The following is a 20244-nucleotide window of genomic DNA, read 5'->3' as shown; positions in this document are numbered from 1 at the left end:
TTTCAACTCTTTTAACAACTGACAGCTGCCTGACTTCCGTGAATGCGTCTAGTCACTTGATTATGACTTGAAGAGGAAGATAACTAGTGAATGTATAGCATTTTCCTTAAAGAATTAGAAGTCTCCGCCTTTGTCCTCCCTCTGCCCCACTCAGATGCCTCAGACAGAGCCTGAACTGTAGACTTAAATTCCTCTGTGTTCAGCAGCCCATCGCTGCCGCCTGCACTCTTATCCCCACTGGGCCCAGCGTGATGACAGGAGCAGGTTTCTCTTGGGGTGGGAAGAAGTTAGGGCTCTGCCGCCAGGAGAATGGGAGGTGGGATGAACCTTCGAATCTCAGCCAGGCGTGCTTTGTCCTCCCTGCCCCCATCCACAGTCTGCAGGCTTTTTCTTTCAGCTCCTGTTGTTCCCTCCAGAGGGAATCCTTCCTGGAATGCCCAGGAGTCGTGTTGTCACCTCCCCCCACAAAGTTTCTCTTGGCCACTGTGGCAGGTGAAGGAGAGAGGGCGGGAGGAGAGGGCAGTTCTTCCCTATCCGTGCGTTTCCGCGGCCTTCCCGGTGGGCACCCTTACCCTCACCGTCCCTGTTTCACGTTTCTGGGACAAAGGAGCTGTTCGTGATACTGTATTATCAACTTTAAACAACGTTTGTGTGTTATGGCACCTGAGTAGCCGTCGTTTCTGTATTTATTAATAGAGTGGGCTTAATAAAAACAGCTGTCCTGAGCTTATCTGGTTAAGATGTGGAAAGATAAACAAAACTAGTCATCCTTGTGCCTTCTCAAGGTCACTCCTTTATTTTCAACTATACTCGTGGAGCAACATCTGTCTGCCCAAAATCTGTACTTTGATCTCATAACCAAAACCTAACTTGAAGCGTCCCAGTTGTAGCCCGGTAAGATAACTGGAGCACACGGTGATCTGATAGCACGCTCTCGGGCTGAGCAAGCACCATTACCTGCGCCCTCCTTCCTTCTGCCCTCCCGGCACTCCCAGAAATGCTCAGCAGACAAGTAAACAGAAGGGCTTTTTCCAGGGTTTACGTAGAGGAGCCAGGGGGAGCCTCTGACGGAAACCCTTATGCACAATAGGGTCTAATTTCGTTTCAACGGAAAGCTCGGTTTGCTCAATTAAGCTGGATATCTGGGAACCTGAGCATCATTCCCATTGTCAAAGTGCTTAATTATAAACACGGCACAAAAATCCAGGTTCTCGCAACCCCTAGTCCAGCCCAGGTGCAAACCTGAACGGGTAACAGTGAAGATCCCCTATTGTATAGAGATGGCCCCTCGGAGATCCATATTAGGAAGCTGCACAAACGGAGAGCTATAAAGCCCAACACCTTCCGTTCATAGAAGACATTGTTTTTTTCAAAGAGCTAAAAGCACAGTGAATGTGGAGGTATTCTCTTGACAAGTGGAGAAACTGAGGCCAGGGGAAGTCGAGTCACCTGCTGAGAGACACAGAGTCGAAGTAGTGAAGTGGCTCTGACAATGAAAATGAATTGTTTTCTTCCCTAAAGAACCCAAAAGAAAAGCGAGGAGACTCCACCGAGTTAACATCTAGCTCAAGGAAGAGGAATAGGAAAGTGTAAAAGAAAAGGAGGGAGGGGAAAAAAAGGAGAGAGGGAAGGAAAGCACACACGTGAAAGCAGACATTGTCGGTAACCATACGTAGTAAGGGTTGCAAAGTGAGAGTTGGAAACTGGACCTTAATTCGGGAACCTCGAGGAAGCCAGCAGCGTGATTTGGAAGGATAATATGGTCATAATGGCAGGAAGCGAATGCAGTCCACTCAGCCAGAGAATCTCAGCTGCAGGATTTGGGGCAGACCACTGGAAAGGATGCTACTAGTGGCCACGTTTGAGAGCCTGAAGTGCAGGGTGGCAGGAGGCCCTCATGGAAGATGCAGAGAAGAGCAATTTGAAAAGCAAACCCCAGCACGGCAGGCTACACGGATTTTCCGTGAACTGAGGCCCACTGGGTTGTGCCCTGTGAGAGTGACCAGTGGAAATGGCCCATTTTCCTGACTGACGCCAGGGAGAGCAGGAAGGTAAGGAACTGCTGAGGTGGGAGCAAAGGAGGGCAGGCTGGAGTGAAAACAGAGAGCGCGTCTGCTCGCTGGCTGCCAAGCCCTGCGCCCCTTCTCTGACGCGGAGGTTGGGGACCAGGCAACACACCCTGGGGGGCTTTGTGGCCATGACACTTCCCACGGTGAGACACCACCGGCTGGTAGAGACCACCCTCCTATTGAAAAACAGTCTCTACTGCAGCTTCCACTGAGAACTGTTGGTGACAAAGTTTCCCTAAAACATACACCATATTTTAAAGTTTCTATCTTTTCTGTTTCTCCCCTGGCCTTCTCCCCACTGAAGAAGGAAGAAAAGGGCAGAACATTCCCAGGCACCCTCCTCCACCGCCGCCCCCGTCCCTGCCCACCCCCCGTCTGCTTCCTCAATTGGAAGCAAGATACGAAGATTCATCTCTTCCAGTGTTCCCGTGTCCCTCGGGACTCTGCTGACCACCCTGGCACTCAGTCTTGTGTGTGTTCCCTTCCCAGTCCCTGGCCCTCACCTCCCAGGTGTTGGATAAAACCAATGTCTTGGGAAAAGTGGCTAAAAAGAGGGGAGATAACAGTTTTCTTTGTAACAAAAATATGAAGCCATCTAAAAAGGAAACATGAAATAGTAGTATAAAGAGGAAAATCCATTTTTGCTAAAAAGAAATTCTTAAATATGATTTTTCAAAGTCTTAGAGCCAAAAGTACTATTTTTTAAAAAATAGGAACACAACCCAACTTATTCAGGGTGTTGTTTGTGAAATAAAAACTGACCCAAGCCTTGCTGAGTGGGCATCTCTTGGTTGCACGGTTACTGCTGCCAAGGCCCATCGTGAAGGTGCCAGGTCCACTTCTGGCTTATGGTTGGTTGGAAAAGAGCCAGCCCCATTCACATTGTCATTGTCAGCCAAGTGCGTTGTCTTACATCCCACTTTTCCAGCAAAGCTGACGTTGGTATGTTTCTCTTTGGCCTGGTGCATGGAATCGGTTTTGTGTACTCCCCATGCCTGGGGAGCCTGGGTAGAGGCATGAGAGGGGAAAGAGGAGAAGTGAGTAGAGGGTGCAGGCAGAACGGAGGTGGAGAGTGTGCACAGGAGCTGGCGGCGAGGCTGCTGGTGCCCTGTCCCACGTGGGCCAAGGTCCAGCTCCGTCCCTGGTCACAGCTGCCTGCGAAGCAGGCTGCCTCGGGAGACGCTACATGCTGAGGGTCAAGCTGCCGCATCCGCTGTGTCCCAGGCTCAGGCAGAGCACTAGAAAATCAGGCTTGACCCAAGTGGCCAATTAAACTTTCCATTGGTGGAGACTGAATCAAGAGTTTCTAAAACATACATGCAATCCTTGCATTTGAGTAGTTTGTTTTTCAAGGACATGCAACATTTACTGACATAGGGCCGCGGAGCAATAGGAGAACGATTAGTTATACTCCGTGGTGTGGTTTTGGGTGGTCTCAGTGCCAGAATAAAGCATTAGAAGGCATTTGGGGGTGGGTGGTACCACCTCCAGAAGGGCCTGTCACACCTTCCGAGGTTTTAGACCTTCCACCTGTGGCTTCTGAGATACTGGTATTATGAAACCAAGGTCTGTACTGAAATACAAAGCAGATGCTTTGGAGAAGGCCCGATACGTGCTTATGCTCTCTTCCTGACCCTTTCGGGGTGGCTGGAATGTGGTGGCTACTGCCACTCCTGATGCCGGAGCGTCCCAGCCAAAACCCTTGGGACTGGATGTACCTCAGAGTCTGACTCGTTTGTTTTTGTTTTTTTTTTTAGAAAGTCCATACAGTGCTTAGACCATAATTTATATAACACCCTAGGAGAGTCTGGGGCTGCACTCTGTGTTCAGACACATTCTTACTTCTATAGCGATATGTATGAATGAAGAGAAACAGTCAATAGCCTCACACCAGGTCAGGCTTTACGGCCGAATGAGGTGAGTTCGGATCAATTTTGCTCCCAAGTGAGTTTCCAGAACTTTTGCTTTGCAGAGCTTGTTGGATTTGGGGATCGTGGATAAGGACATGCTGGTCCCTGTCCCGTGCCCTGGTTTGTCCAAAGCGCTGCAAGACACTCCAGCGTCTCCCCTTGCTTCCAGCTCCCCCGTTCCATCCCGAGTTGTCAAAATGAGTTTTCAGTAGTGGGAGGAGGATTTAAGGTAATAAGCCTCAGAGCTGACTGAACATCCAACTGAAGTGGGCCCCTGTAAAGACAGGCATGGTGCAGAGGCAGGGGACCCAGATTCACTCACTGAGCCTCTCTCACTAAAATAAGGGTCACCCCCGAAATGTGACCAAGGTTATATTAGAATAATTAAATCGCAGGCCTACTTCAACACAGCAGGAATAATACACGGATTTTATCCCCTCAAGGAATTACAGTGGCAGAGAATAAGAAAGCATCCTGAAAGGGTTTGGATAAGCATGTGACTGACAGGGCTGTGCTGGACAGCCACGGGAGCCGGGATCAACCCAGCTCCAAAAGCAACAACAAAGAGAACTGAGAACAGATCCCGAAGTCTGAGTGTCCCCCACTCAGGGGGACAGGATTGTGACCTGGGCCCAGCTGCTCTGGCCAGGCTTACAGGGTTCTAGCCAGCAGGTTGCCACCTCCTCCAGCATTAAAGGGAGCTGCTACATGTATGCGCTGTGTCCTGCTGATGACAACCCTGAGAGCTGGGGGAAGAAATCTGGGTTTCTGAATGGCTGGAACTCGGGCTCTTGCTTTTGTAAATTAACTGGGTCAGAAGTTGGAGAGGATTATAGGCTCAGGGCCAAGGAGCAGCCAAAACATACAAGGGCTTGGCAGGCAATGGCAGAACATGATATGGCAGAAAAGGGAAGGAAAACCAGAGGAGAGAGCCTGGCAGTGATTGGGAAAGGGGTCAGGGCGTTCGGCTCACCCCAAGTGTGGTATTTCCTGTTCTGTCAAGAAGGCCAGCGTGCAGGGAGGTTGCATTCTCCTGAGGGTTAGCAATCTCCCAGAATGTCTCCTGTTAGCTCCAGGCATCCTGATGTTTCACTATCAGGCAGCTCCCCTGGCGGGTCGCAAAGGTCTCCAATGATAGATGGCCTGTCCAAGGTCATCAGTAAACACAGACGCCCTGTCTCCCCATCGCAGTCATCAAACCTCAGGGCACCTAGGGGTCGCTGGGCTGGATGGTGCCCAGCGTGGTGGCGTGATGTCAGATCTCAGACAGCGGGGCACCAAGAGCTTGCCCAGGCACGAGGACAGCCAATTTATGAAGTTCATCAGTGGAGCTCACAGGTCCTGTGAACAAAGGACGGTTTATTTTTCATTCCATGGATTTGTTTTTATCTGCTTCATTCATATTTTTCTCAGTTTAATTGAAGTGTAATTTACATACAATAGAATTCAACAATTTTAAGAATTCAGTGAGTTTTGTCAAGCATAAATAGCCACACCTCCACATACAGGATATAGCACATGTGTTGGCAGACTACAGCCCGTGGGCCAAATCCGGCTTCCACCCTGTATTTGTTTTGTACCTTTTTAGAGTTGTAGAAAAATAAATAAGATGAAGAATATGCGACAGAGACCGTATGCAACCCGCAGCACCTAAAATCTTTACCATCTGGCCTTTAGGCGGATGGTTTGCTGATACAGAATGTTCCCATCACTCCTTGTTGTTCCCTGCGGCCCCTCTGCAGGATTCCCCTCCCCCTCCCCCCCTGGCAACCACTGACCTGCTTTCTATCACTGTAGTTTTACCTTTTCTAGAATTTCATATAAATGAAATCACACAGTATGTTGCCTTTTGTGTCTGGCTTCTTTCACTTATAATGCTTTTGAGATTCATCCTCTGGGGCTTTGCGTGTGTCAGTAGTGGGGTCCTTTTTTTATTTCTGAGTGGTGTGATAGCCCATTAAAGACAGGGTCTAATTTAAGACAGCCCTCAACATGTTTTAACCACCCGCAGGCTCCACGTAGAAGAAAGAGGAGGTGCAGGGGGTGGTGGCCGTGGCCGGGCAGCCCAGCGCGCCTGCTCTCATGGCCCTTGTCTTTGCAGGCATGAACAACCGGGAGGTGCTGGAGCAAGTGGAGCGCGGCTACAGGATGCCCTGTCCGCAGGACTGCCCCATCTCCCTCCATGAGCTCATGATCCACTGCTGGAAAAAGGACCCCGAAGAGCGGCCCACTTTCGAGTACTTGCAGGGCTTCCTGGAAGACTACTTCACCGCCACAGAGCCCCAGTATCAGCCTGGTGAAAACCTGTAAGACCTGGGTCTGCAGAGAGAGGCCTGGTCCAAGAGGCTTCCCCGCCCCCTCCCCATTAGCTTTCAATTCCGTAGCCAGCTGCTCCGAGCAGAGCAGTGAGAACTGTCCAGGATCAGATTGCATGTGACTCTGAAGCTGACGAACTTCCATGGCCCTCATTAATGACACTTGTCCCCAAATCCGAACCTCCTCTGTGAAGCATACGAGACAGAACCTTGTTATTTCTCAGACTTTGGAAAATGCGTTGTATCGATGTTATGTAACAGGCCAAACCTCTGTTCAGTGTAAATAGTTATTCCAGTGCCAACGATCCTAGTGCTTTCCTTTTTTTAAAATGCAAATCCTATGTGATTTTAACTCTGTCTTCACCTGATTCAACTAAAAAAAAAGTATTATTTTCAAAAAGTGGCCTCTTTGTCTAAAACAATAAAATTTTTTTTCATGTTTTAACAAAAACCAACCAGGACAGGTGTTTGTTTTTTTTTCTTTTTTCTAAATATGAATATATATAATATATACATCCCTGTACATATACCATGTGGGTGCTAACGTGGAGACCGTGGCCGACGTGGGCCACAGAGCTTCGGGACCCAGAGTGAGGATTTGACTGGAAAATCAACATAAAAGCACCGGTGTTATTCTGAAAACCAGTGGCCTCGTTCTTTGGCTTTTGCAAAACATGATTTGATTTTTTTTTTTTTTTTAATTTGGATTGCACTTTTTTGGTTCATGACTGTGCCTGTAGATGGCTGTTACTTTGACTCTTTTCAGCAGCACCCCCCCACCCCAACTGAATTCACAAGTTCTGTTTCCAGTATTTGCTTCGACTTACTACGATCTTGAAACTTAAAAGTGAGCCTCTTTAAAGCAAGCAAGTGGCCAATACTACCAGGGGAACTAGAAGATGGATACCACACAAACTTCTTGTATAAAACATGAATGCTGAAATGTTTCCAACTTTTTTAATTTAATAAACCTTGTAACCACATTTAAATGGTCTAAAACCCATAGCACTGTAGTCGTGGCAACCTGCTAAACTTTCTCATTCAACTAACCCTTACGGGAAGGTGAGGGTGGGAGGTCGGGAAGGTGAGGGTGGGAGGTCGTACATTTCCCATTGTAAAATAAGTGTTTGAATGTCCTGTACTGCTAATGAAATGACTTTCTCTATGTCCAAGGGTCCTCCAGTGAAATAACTATGCACTACTTTACATCTCATGGGGAAGCACAAAAAAAAGTATTACATTCTTAGTTGCTGTTTGTACCAACTTTGAATTACATATGTTTAACAAGTCAAAAACCCTATTTCTATTGAGTTTTTAATACTGAGTGGCAACTCTGAAGTCTTAATTCCTTTTTTGTTATGATTTCTTTGTGAGTTTACATTTTTAAATTGTTTAACTTTCTTAATTTAGTAATTAAAAAGACAGTATTTTACATTTGGATTTTTTTTTGTTCATTTGTTTAAATCATGGAAGGTACTTTAGGAGTGACATATCTGTCCCATACCAAGTGGTAAGGAGTCACCTGGAGAATTTAACCATTGTGCAATGATTTCCAAATGGCAGAAACATTCAGAACACCTGGAGTGGGGTTTTATTTCCCCCCCGCCCCAAGAAAGGCTGGGCTATTGTCTAGTTAATTCAGAGGATTGTTAAAGGAAGACTAGGCATACCTTAACATTTTAATTTATCAGGCATTTTTGCTAACTAAAATTTTCTGTGTCCCACTTATAGGAGAAAGAGACAATTGCAAGAAGAATCTTTCTTGTCCTGGAGTCAATACATATGTTTCCCAGTGTCCCTCCACCCCTGTAATGAAGTCGCTCAGCAGGTGAACAGCCTGGTGTTGCAGAAGGGGCAGTAGGTGGACTGGGCCAACAGGCGGGGCCTGGCTCCGCACTCATTCAGCTGCACGCATTCAACAGCCAGCTGGAATCTCGCCCTTTCAGGTCCTGTCTGTAGAAATGAGGGGGTTGGATGAGATTTGCTGTAGGCTCCTACATCTGAGATCCTGGGATTCTAAGATCACTGATGATGTGTAGAATTACACAAAGAGGACAGTTTTCTTGCTGAAATAGCCTTTATATTTAGAAAGTTTCTGACATTTTTTAAGTGAAACAGGAATTTTCTGGCTAACCAAGTTTTCGTGGTGTTGGTTTTGGTATTAATACAATTGCTAAATTGATAAAATTTCAAAGATCTTGTTACATACAATTATCACAATACTGGGCAATTTATTAACACGTTCTAGATATTTTTAAAGATATAACTTTGTTTTTCATCTTCACTTCCCAGTAGGTCGGATAATTTTCAAGTACTCTCTGGGGGATTTTTGTGTTTGTTTTTGACTTGGTCATTCAAAAAGATCTGAAAAAGTCATAACAGCCTGTTTTAAACAGATTTTTAAAGGAAAGCAGTCTCTTCAAAGTATAGCCTTCAATTCATCAATTGAGTTAACTGTGGATTCTCTCACATGAAGCAAAACTCAAGACCTGGGTTAACTTGAGGACACACTTATGAAATACAGCTCGCTGGAACCATTCTGAAACAGAGTAGGGTTGCAGACTAAAGGGAAAAGAGTAGCTATAAATATGAAGAAATCAGAGACATTTCAGGTTTTTTCTTCCAAGAAACTTATGTGATGCGAAGAGATCTTGCCGAGGCAGACCAGTCCAGGCAAATGAAACACCACCTCCAGGGAGTCCCAACACCTCCCAAGAAGCCTCCCTCCCTCGAAAGTTTTAGAAGTTTGGGGTTAGGAAACTAAATGCACTAACCAAAAAGTTCTCTTGTATCTTGAAAGGTGCCTTAGCGGCAAGTGATGGTGAAATATTTTTTTGTCTTTCGTAACCTGGCAGTGAGTAAGGACCTGCTCTGTTCCCTGAGGAGAGCTGGCATCTGACATTGCTCTGCTTCATACGGAGGCTTCCTAATAATCTAGTTCTTTTTACTTTCTTTTTTTTTTTAATTGGGGTATAGGTGTTTTACAGTGTTGTGTTAACTTCTACTGTACAGCGAAGTGAGGTAGAGTCCCCTGTGCTATACAGCAGGTTCTGATTAGTTATCTATTTTATACATATTGGTGTATATATGTCAATCCCAATCTCCCAATTCATCTTTTTACTTTCTTAAAATCAAGTAATAAACCTACTGGAGAAGACAACTTGCCAAAGCTCAGATGTTGTAAATGAGACAAAATGATTTTTCTTCACCCGTGCTCACTCCTCACACTGTCCTCCAAGTCCACTTTGTTCACGGCATACTGAGGGCCGGGAGGACCAGAGAGAGGACCAGTAGAGGCAGGGCCTACCCCGTGTTAGGGCATCAAGTTGTAGACTGAAGCCAATGATGTATTCCGCTCTACCTCGTGCATGGCGAAGAAAGGTGTGTAAGGAACCAGACATTTCCACAAGATAAGTTAAATGTATTCATAGTCCTTCAAATACAGCCACACAACTGAAGATTCCCTGACAAGCGCCAGAGGGTGTTTACCTGCCTCGAGAAAGACAGGAATCCTCCTGTGGTTAAATCTTGGCACCAGAGGACTTTTCTAGTTGTATTGGAGCTGCAAAATTTTTATCTGAAATTTCCTATGGGACTTTAAGAATGTATACTGTATTAATTGGAATAGTTCTTTCATGAGTCCTGAAGAAGGTAAGGTTTTCAGCAGAATGCAGAGGAGGATGGCACTGAAGCCCGCTGCATGAGGCATGTCATCTGCTCCTTTGTCATGGCTCCGGACAAGAGAACCTTACTTGACATAATAGGCATTTCCTAACAAGTTGCACTGGGATAAAATGGCGTTTGGTCGATTCATCGCCGAAAGGTATTTTAATAGGTTTAGATAAGTTTTGTTGGCTTTCTTACCACTATATATTAAACTGTTGGAATTCAATTAGGCCCTCCAAAATATTTGCTGGGAGGGAGGGAGGGAGGGAGGGAGGGAGAGAATAAGGGGGAAGGAGGTAAGGAAGGGAGGGAGGGAGGAAATAATTCCGGAAGGGCAAAAGGGGGAGCGAGAAGAAAGGAAGCTCAAACAAATTCTTATCCTAAAAATGATATTGTGGGGTACAGATTTACTAAGGCAGGTGCTAATAGTATATATATTTTATTTCTCAAATATAGATTGTAACCACGGAGAAGAATGAAATTAGTATTTCATGAAATACTGAATACTTTTCAACAGGATGAAAAATTAGTATCTCTAATATCTTTGCAATATCAAATGAAATTTCATAATTTATGTATACCTACATTCTCAGAAATTTTTCCTAAATCGTACCTCATTCTTTCCAAACATGCAAAATATTCAGAATTCCATTGCGGGGGTGGAGATATACCTTATTTTTTAAATTACTTCTGATGACTGGAAAGAAAAATAAGTGGTTTTCCAGTATGACAGGGACTATTCTAAGGAGAATGTGATCAGTGACAAATGACTGCTCCCCCCAGCAGCCAGGACCCTATGCTCCTTTCCAGAATACTTACTGCTCTTCTAATAATGTGTTTAATAATATGACTCTTCTCTTAATGCATTTTCCCTGCCAGATTGTGAGCTCCTTGAGAACAGAAACTGCCTTACTTGTTCACCAGTCTTCTGCGCCAAGGGCAGTGATGAGCTGATGGTCGATGTTGGATGAGTGGGTGGATGGCTAGATGGGTGATGCCTTCCTGTGGAGTGAAAGGTAGACCTGAGAATAACACACCTAAGGGCCTGCTGAGCATCCCGGGATTTGCTGTGAGCTGCCCAAGGCACTAGCGCTGCCATTGTGAATGTGGGCTCACCAGTGTCCATACATGATTTGAAGCCCCAGTCTGTGGTCTGAAATGAACACCGTTAGTGCTTCCCGAACCTTGCCCCAGAACTCGTCCCAACATCAATGGGAATAAACCTGTAGCCCCTGGGACCTGGGGCCTTCAAAGTCTCATTCTAACTTAGTCATTTTATGAAAAATTGGTATTTTTCCTAAGATATCCATTTTTCATCTTCATATAAAATACTTTTCCCATCCTTCAGGTTGTGCATTGTTAACCAGCCTGTGGCTTGTAGTATCCCTGGCAAACCTCTGCATGACCCAGGGAGTGCATGTGCCCCGCTTGAGAACCACACCGCATGAAGATGTTGTCCGTAAAATAGTACTGCCAACATGAAAATATTGTAGTCGGGAGAGGTAACATTAACCCCCATCAATATGGATTCTCTTTATTTTATTCCCTTTTTCACCCAGCAAAAAATAGCCCCCTGACTGAGAATGGGACAGAAGATGGGAGGGTTTGATAATGGGAAGAGGAAAACCATCCAGAGCTGCCTGGAAGTGAAGGTTTGGTCAGGTCAGCCTGCTGGTACAAGATGGCAGCAAATGGGAGTAGACGGGGTGGAGATGTTGGTCAAGGAGGAAGAAGCCAGAACTGGGATGAAAGAAACCCTTTGCCAGGGCTCTTCAAGGCAATGGGATGACCAGAGAGATGACTTTGGGTATGTGCAAGGACTCCACCATTCATTTCTTCTGCAAACGTTTGTTGAGTACTTATTATGGGTTAGACCCTGTGCTTAGCACTAGAAAGCCAAAGAGACAATTAGTATCCCCAGTCCAGTGAGGATGGAGACCCATAAGAGATAGTTGCAATAAGCTCTCCGTTGGGAGGAAAGACGGGTGGCAGCAAAGGAGTGCCAGATGGCCCGGAATGGGGAGTGCACGGGAGACTTCCTAGAGGAGGTGTTCCTAAAGGACAAGCGAGGTGGATTATGTAATGCTTAATGGTAAGCTCAGTGTTTTTTGCCTTTGGATGTGTGTCCTTCTGATCCCCAACCCCATTAGGGTCCAGCTCATGCTTTAAATATAGAAGGTGCTCAGCAAATGCATCTAAATGAAGAGAAACCAAAACGAAGCAAAGAAAAATCTAAATCTCTTCTTCTCCCTCCTCCCCACAAACACAGACATTAAAAGGTACGTAGGTGCATCATTTATTCTGATTAGTGCACTGCTACCTGGAGGGATGGGAGATAATACCATAAAGGGACAAAGAGTAAGGTTTCAGGCAGGGTTTTGGGATGTGGTTTGGACTATATTTATAGAGTACGAGAATAAGAGAATTGCCTGGAAAGGGGCTTATAATAACGCCTCACTTCCTCTCTTAATAACGATTAGTAGGGGGTTTTCTCCCACTGATGACCCCATTTCATTCTTTCCTCTCCCATTTGTGAGGCTAGTTTGCTTGAATCATCCAGCAATATGTAAACTCATGAAAGAAGGTATATACTAGCTGTTGCAAGGTATTCTGTTTGTTTTGTTTTGGAATTCTTTTCCCTTTGGTTAATTTTCAAGTGCTTGCTATGTAATAATCAATGAGCAGCTAATTGGCAGTAAGAGAATGAAATGGGTGTTATTCAGATAGTGTTTTTAACAGAAGACGTACGTGTAACACTGTGGGGAAATATTAGTAAACAGCAAGAGATTTTAGTGTGTGTGTGTGTGTGTGTGTGTGTGTGTGTGTGTGTACACAAAAGGATTCATTTAAAGCCCCTCAGAAACTAAATCCAGGTGTGTGAATCCTTTCGTTTTCAGACTCCTCCCAAGGGGTGAGCGGAGCCCCTAGAGATTGCCCTGGAACACAAACCACCCTAAATGGAGCCTGAAGGTCTGTCAGTTCCCAGAGAGCAATGAGGAAATGGTAAGCAAATGGTAGCAGTTGCATAGAGAATTAGGGAATGAATAACAGTGCTTTCTGGTAAATTAACCATATTACATTGTGCACAGCAAAGTGATGGAAAAACCCTGTTAAAAATTGAATAATAATTTGCCCACATCATTTACGTAAAATGCATAATTTTCCTACTTCAGTGGACTTTAGTTTGATTTAAAATATGCACAGCTCCAGTCCTGTTCACCAAAGCATAATTTGTGAGATAATTGGGAAGGGAAAGAGGAATCAGACCGTAATCAGCCCAATTCTGTGTGAACCACTTCACCTCCTCCCTCACCTGTGCATTTTGGAAAATATTTGTTTATACGTTCCTGAAGATCTCTAAGTGAGAGTGCAAGGCATTCATCATTGTCACTGCTATCACTAAACCATGACTTCACCATGTTTGAGAGCGGGAAAGCAATGCTTCATTCTATTCAGTGTTTTTCTGCTTTAATTCAAATAAGTACTAGTTTTTGAATACTAGGGAAAATGGAAATGTAGCAAAGCTGTACTTAAAACAGCAAGCCAAGAACAAAAGCAACAGTGCACAGCCAAAGGAGACCTTGGAAGATACATAGATAAAACAAAAAGCTGTGCTTGGCTGGGACTCTGTTTCAGAATCAAATGCAAAATGGAGAACATTGTTTCAACTGCAAAGATTTTGCAGTCTATAATATCTGAAATAGAAAGGCATCATGTAATCCACCTTGACATTCAGAAGCTGTGCTATTGCTATGAGTTATGATACTGGTTCCTGACTAATGGAGGTTTCCAGAACCAGAGTGGTCAGAGGTGGTATGGAATTCCGGCAGTGGACTGGGTACCCTCCACTTAAACAGTGCGTTCCCATGGCAATCACTGTCCTTTTTCCTTCCCCTCCCTCTGCTCCCCACCCCCACCAGAACCATAGAAATTTTATTCAGATATTCACTCATTCTCTTCATCCCCATTTCTCCACAAAGGGTCATTATTTGCTTATTCCAGTGAGCTCTTAAATCTCAACTTTTCAGGGCAAGTGTGTAGCTGATTCTCTCTGCTTCTCCTGAGCACTCTTCTTTTGTTGGCCAAATCCTGCCTCCTCTAAAACCCTGCTGGCCCCAAGAAGCTGAATCTTGAACCCCACAAATCTCAGCACTTCTTTCTCTTGGGTGCCTGTTTTGGATGAGCAAAGGGCCCCCCCGCAATCCTACTACTCCTCCCCACTTCTTCCTTTTCTCCTACTAACCCCTGCCACTGGCCGAAGATTTATTAGACACTAGTTTTGTCCCTATGCCTTTTGCCACTAACTATAAATTGCCTTTCTGCAAATTAGAAAAAGCTACTCTACCTCAAGACACTTTGCTGCCACCTGCCAGAAAACTATTGTAATAAATATGCCAAGAGATCATGACTAGAATGCAAATGGTGCCCCCTAGAATTGTGCAGTATACAACTGGCACAACTGTATGTGGCAACCCTGTACTTGGAAATCACCTGAGTTATCCAGGAAGCTGGTTGTAAAAGTAAGAACACAGCAGATCAGTCTTGCCTTTTTATGACAGTTAGCAATTTCAAAATCTAAATCTTTCGACCATGATCGAAAATTGCTGAGAGGTAATTTCTGGAAGAGACAAAGAGCCCCCAGGCAGCAATTCTTACAAGAATAAAGGGCTCTTGATTCAGCCCAAGATTTGGCCTGCTGGCTGGGCAGATATAGCCCAAACCACATTGGGTTGATTTTCAGGAAGCATCAGTTAGAAAGCTGGTAAGTCTCAATGCTGTGGGTGCAGGAGGAAAGTGAACTTGGCTTATATTTAAGTCGACCATTCCCCCTCCCTGGCGTCGGCTGCTTCGGTTCTTGTTGATCGCCCCATCTGTTCCCCTCCCTCCTTCACATCCAGCACAACCTGCACGTTCTGATGATCTTTTGCCGCAAAACAAACTCCCCCAAAACTTAGCGGCAGAAACAGAAATAGTCATTTATTTTGCTCATGAGTCTGCGACTTGGACAACACTCATCAGGGACATCTCTGCTCCATGCGGCATCAGCTGGGGCAGCCCCTTGGGACTGAAGGACCCACCTTCCCAATGGCTTACGCACGTCCACACGGCTGATGAGTTGATGCTGGCTGCTGCCCAGGAGCTCGGCTGGGGCTCTTGCCGAGGGCTTTGGGTCCTCTCCATTTGCGCTCCCAGGTGGCTGTGAGGGCTTGTTGACAACCGTGGAGCCCATGCTAAACCACCAGTTGACGCCTCATGGAGCAGAGACAAATTGCCCCCGCCAAGCCCTGCCCAAATTTCAAATTTCTGAGGAAAATAAATGACTGGTTTTAAGCCACTAAAGTTTGGGATGGCTTGTTCTGCAGCAGTAGATCACCAGAATGTACAGGTGGGGCTGATCGTGGTGTGAATCCATTCCCACATCTTTCTGTGATGCCTCCCGGTGCTATGGAATCAAGGAAGCAAAGAAAACTACATTTCCCAGACTCCCTTACCATGAGGATCATGAGTGTCGATCAGGCCATACCAGTGAGACATATTAACGCAAAGCTGGGAAGGCAGAAGTGAAGCAGAAGCCAATTTCCTGCAGATCTTGTCTGTTTTCTGCGGGAAAGCAAGGTCATGGGGCCACTGAGGGCCAATCTCCAGCTTCGTAGGTGTCAGGAGTCAGCTGAGGAGGTGGCAGTGGCTAAGCTCGACATCCCAACATGCAGGCAGATGTTCCCAGCTTTCTGACCACATTCTGACCATTGTATTGCAGCTACAATGTTCATGAGGTCAACAGTGCCAGTGGCAGCCTCCTGAGTCCCACCTCCCTGAATGTGGGAAAGGTGGCTGCCCTCCTGGCAGATCAGTTCTGCCACATTCTGGGAGTCATTCCCGGAAATCCAGCATAGAGCCCTCTCTTCCAGCCCTTCCAGCGAGTTTGTAATTCCACCTTTTTGCCTAAAATCCCTAGTGTGGTTACTCTTCCCTGCATTGAACCCTGCAACTGACACCCAGGTGATCCTTAACATGCTGCCCCTTGTCAGCCACTTTTGTTCTTGCTTGCTTGCTTGCTTTCCCTCATTTAATCATTCCTTTGGCAAACATTTATGGCATATTTACCACGTGCCAGGCATTGTGCTAGACCTGGAGGAAAATCGATGAACTAAACAGGCATGGCTCCACCCTAGTGGAAGGAGCCAAGGCAAAAGACCAGGAGACAGCAAACTACTACCCTCAGGCAAAATCAGCGCCCTGCTCATTTTGTTTTCTTGGAACACAGCCACACCCATTCACTTCTGTCTTGGCTACAGCTGATGTTTCCCTACAGTGGCAAATTTCAGCAGTTGCAGAAGAGACTGTATAACCCAAGAGCTGAAAATATTTACTACCTGGTTTTTCACAGAAAATGTTTGCCAGCTCCTGCATTAGATAAATAAAACTCCAAGTCAGAATCCTGTTGTCCCCACATCCAATCAATCGCTCTGTCCATTCTGCGGACACATGTGCCAAGCTCCAATCTCAGCTCTGAGCACTCCATGAGAACCGTCTTATTTAGTTCTCACAACAACCTTTGGAACGTACCGTTATAATCTCTGCTTTACAGAGAAGGAAACTGAGATTTAGAGAGATTGGGGCTGGATGACTGAGTAAATGGTGAGAGCATTAACGGAGATGAAAGTCCCAGGAGGAGGAACTGAGTAGGCAGGAGCTGGTGGACTCGGTGTGGACTCAGGCACGTGAGGTGCCTGCAGACATCCATGAGAGGCTATGCTCGCTGATTTCCTGCTTGGTGTGGTGGGAAGGCATGATTTCAAGTCTTGCCCAGTTTTAGGTTCAAATCACAATTCTTCCATTACTAACTGTATGACTTTGGGCCAGCTACTGCTTCACATCTCCAAGCCTCTTCGCTTCTGTCTCCTCACGAGTGAAATGGACTCATGTCAAAATGAAATAAGGGAATATGCACACAGCATCTAGCGTAGTGCTTGGTACGTGGAAGGCATTTGATCTGTGTGGGCACCTCCATCTTCAGTCTATCCTTCACATGGTGGAGAGTAACCTAAAATCTCAGCTGTGATTGTGTTGTTCTCCTATTTTACAAATATAATGGCTGGGCTTCCCTGGTGGCGCAGTGGTTGAGAGTCCGCCTGCCGATGCAGGGGATGCGGGTTCGTGCCCCGGTCCAGGAGGATCCCGCGTGCCGCGGAGCGGCTGGGCCCGTGAGCCATGGCCGGTGAGCCTGCGCGTCCGGAGCCTGTGCTCCGCAACGGGAGAGGCCACAACAGTGAGAGGCCCGCGTACCGCAAAAAAAAAATATATATATATATATATATATATAATGGCTCCCACTGACCCCCACTGGTGGAAGGGGACACGTTTGGAGGGGCTGCCCAGTCCACACCCCTTTCTTTAAACTCCCTACACCACAGCACTACACTCTCTACTGAAGGTCAGGTTTTTACCTTATGACCCTCCCCGGCACCAGAACAGATGACGATACCAGGTCAGATGCCTGACAGGGAAAACAGTCCATTGACTGGCCACTAGCTAATGGAGTTGTCTCCTTTAAGTTGGGACCGAGAATTAAGAGGCTGTGGTGACAGACGCTTGGCCTACAGGTTAAGTTGAGTCAGGACCAGAGATGGCCCCATGGGGGAGCAGAGGATGCAGTCTGCAGAGAGAATCAGTGTCTGGAGACCATGGGCCACCAGAGAAAGAGTGCCTGGGAACAGCTGCTGTCCAGCACCTGTATCTGCAGGTCCAGCTCTACTTCCTGAGCACCATTTCTACGAGATTCCTCAAACCCCTGCAGACACCATTTTGTCACTGGAGCTAATTCCAGGGAGTTTAGGCCCCTGCAGTCCAGCTCCACTGTTTGCCAGCCTCATCTCTCCTGTCCCCTCTACCATCACCCCCGCCCTGGATCCTGGCTGCTGAACTGCCCACAACTTCTCAAGCATGCTCTGCACTGCTCCAGTGTTTCCCCCTTGCCTAGAATGTTCTTTTGCCGCCTCTTCTTTTTTTTTTTTTTTTGAGCGTCATTTTTATTTAACATTTTGTTAAAATGAGTCAATCATATTTTTTTGTTCAAGTCAGTCATTTTTTCATTTCAGAATTAAAATTTATTTCACTTTGCACTGTTTCCTGCTCAGCATCAAAAGACGTTCTAGGTTGTATCACTTTGTACAGAATTAGATGATGTTCCCAGCCTTGTTTCTTTTTTTATTTTTAACATCTTTATTAGAGTGTAATTGCTTTACAATGGTGTGTTAGTTTCTGCTTTATAACAAAGTGAATCAGCTATACATATACATATATCCCCATATCTCCTCCCTCTTGCATCTCCTTCCCTCCCACCCTCCTTATCCCACCCCCCTTATCCCACCCCTCTAGGTGGTCATAAAGCACTGACCTGATCTCCCTGTGCCATGCGGCTGCTTCCCACTAGCTATCTATTTTACATTTGGTAGTGTATATATGTCCATACCACTCTCTCACTTTGTCCCAGCTTACCCTTCCCCCTCCCTGTGTCCTCAAGTCTATTCTTTACGTCTGCGTCTTTATTCCTGTCCTGCCCCAGGCTCTTCAGAACCAATTTTTTTTTTTTTAGATTCCATATATATGTGTGAGCATATGGTATTTGTTTTTCTCTTTCTGACTTACTTCACTCTGCGTGATAGACTCTAGGTCCATCTACCTCACTACAGATAACTCAATTTCGTTTCTTTTTATGGCTGAATAATATTCCATAGTATATATGTGCCACATCTTCTTTATCCATTCATCTGTCGATGGACACTTAGGTTGCCTCCATGTCCTGGCTACTGTAAAGAGAGCTGCAATGAACATTGGGGTGCATATGTCTTTCTGAATTATGGTTTTCTCAGGGTATATGCCCAGTAGTGGGATTGCTGGGTCGTATGGTAATTCTATTTTTAGTTTTTTAAGGAACCTCCATACTTTTCTCCATAGTGGCTGCATCAATTTACATTCCCATCAGCAGTCTTTTGCCATCTCTTCTCTTCTTAACAGCCTATCCATCCTTGGAAGCCCAACTCAAACCTCTCCTCCCTCCTGAAGCCCTCTCTGATCCCTCAGTTGTACATGGTGGCTCCTCCCAAGAACTCCCCGCACTTGGCTCTGGTCACCACAGGGCCTCCTGCACCCTTCTTCCTAAGGGCTCCTTCTCGCCTTTGTGTTCACTGCCAGTAGGAGCTTGACACTCAGATATTACACTGAACTTACTCCAAGGGTTGTGAAACTTAAAATACCATCTGAGTTTCTTCAATAAAGGGTATTATGCCAGTATAAGGCATTGTTCGTTAAAATGGAAATGCATTTAGAGAATGCTTCAGATTAAAGGGATAAAGATCAAAGGGCACGTTTTTGGCCAGGAGTTCTGAGTCTTGCAGACCCAAGTAAATTTAGACATTTTATTTCCTGAACTGATTAGAACCGTAACACTGGATTTGGTGCTGGAATATAAAACTTGGTGAAACTTCTAGGCTGGTGGAAAGTCTGTCACCTCTTTACTGTAAGTGGATGTTCTCGTCTGACATTAAAGTTCCCGTGTCTCTTGCTGAAACTGGCTAGTGAATCCCGAAGGCCTGACTTAGAAGAAGCTTCCATTGTTGACGGGGGACCTGTAGAGCCCTGCCCTTCATTGGAGTTACAGGCGCACCTGGCTTCCAGCGGATCAGGAGAGGGTGTGTTTGTGGTGCATGTTCTCACATGTCCACTAGGATTCAAGATCCTGCGGACCCATGTTGAGAGTAGAAAACAGCTGCTCGTGCAGACAGCACTTGAGACAATGGCTGCGTTTTGCCAGTGTGTGAGAATTTCCCCACCAGAATCCTGACTGCAGCCATGGCCAGGCCGCTCCTCCAGGGCCCTCTGCCTGGGGCTCATCCCTGGGCTTGCTCTCCCCATCACACTCCCAGCCCAGCTGCCCAGGCTCCCTCTGGACCAGCGGCTGGGTTTGGGGCTCTAGGTCACGGGGTGAGCCAAGCCCTTGGCCCTGAGTCCAGGGAGGGAGGGAAACCCTGCTGGGGAGGAGGGACACCAAAGGAGCTGGTGATGGGAGCCCTCATGACACAGTAGTGGATGCTCTGCTCCAGACAGGGCAGCAGGGCGGTCTTAGCCACAGGCCTTCAGCTTGTGGAGAAGCCAACCAGGCCATGTCAGGTGGGCTTGACCCGACTCAACCCCTGAGAAAGCAGGTCCCTGCTGCATCGAGGAAGGTGACCAGTGGCCAGTCTCGTGGGAGCAGCTGAGAGGTGGGACTGGGATTTGCAGAGC

At 46.2% G+C, this 20244-nt stretch overlaps 1 protein-coding gene across 5 annotated transcripts in view; it reads left to right on the top strand.

The window, feature by feature from the left end:
• FYN (FYN proto-oncogene, Src family tyrosine kinase) overlaps positions 1-6749 on the top strand; it is a 207172-nt gene extending 200423 nt beyond the window's left edge. For 3 of the 5 annotated variants that reach the window (XM_029223384.1, XM_029223386.1, XM_029223387.1), the window contains one exon: positions 6081-6749. In XM_029223384.1, the coding sequence (XP_029079217.1) occupies positions 6081-6289 (209 nt within the window). In that variant the 3' untranslated portion in view covers positions 6290-6749. The remainder of the gene's footprint in view (positions 1-6080) is intronic. The other 2 variants (XM_029223385.1, XM_029223388.1) reach the window with 1 other exon arrangement.
• Positions 6750-20244: the final 13495 nt, after the last annotated feature.

The sequence above is a fragment of the Monodon monoceros genome, unplaced genomic scaffold (genome assembly GCF_005190385.1).
Source record: "Monodon monoceros isolate NGI ecotype Baffin Bay Population unplaced genomic scaffold, NGI_Narwhal_1 Super_Scaffold_15, whole genome shotgun sequence".
In the NCBI taxonomy this organism is placed as follows: Eukaryota; Metazoa; Chordata; class Mammalia; order Artiodactyla; family Monodontidae; genus Monodon; species Monodon monoceros.
The sequence above is the reverse complement of the archived record's forward strand: the minus strand, read 5'-3'. Positions and strand labels throughout refer to the sequence as shown.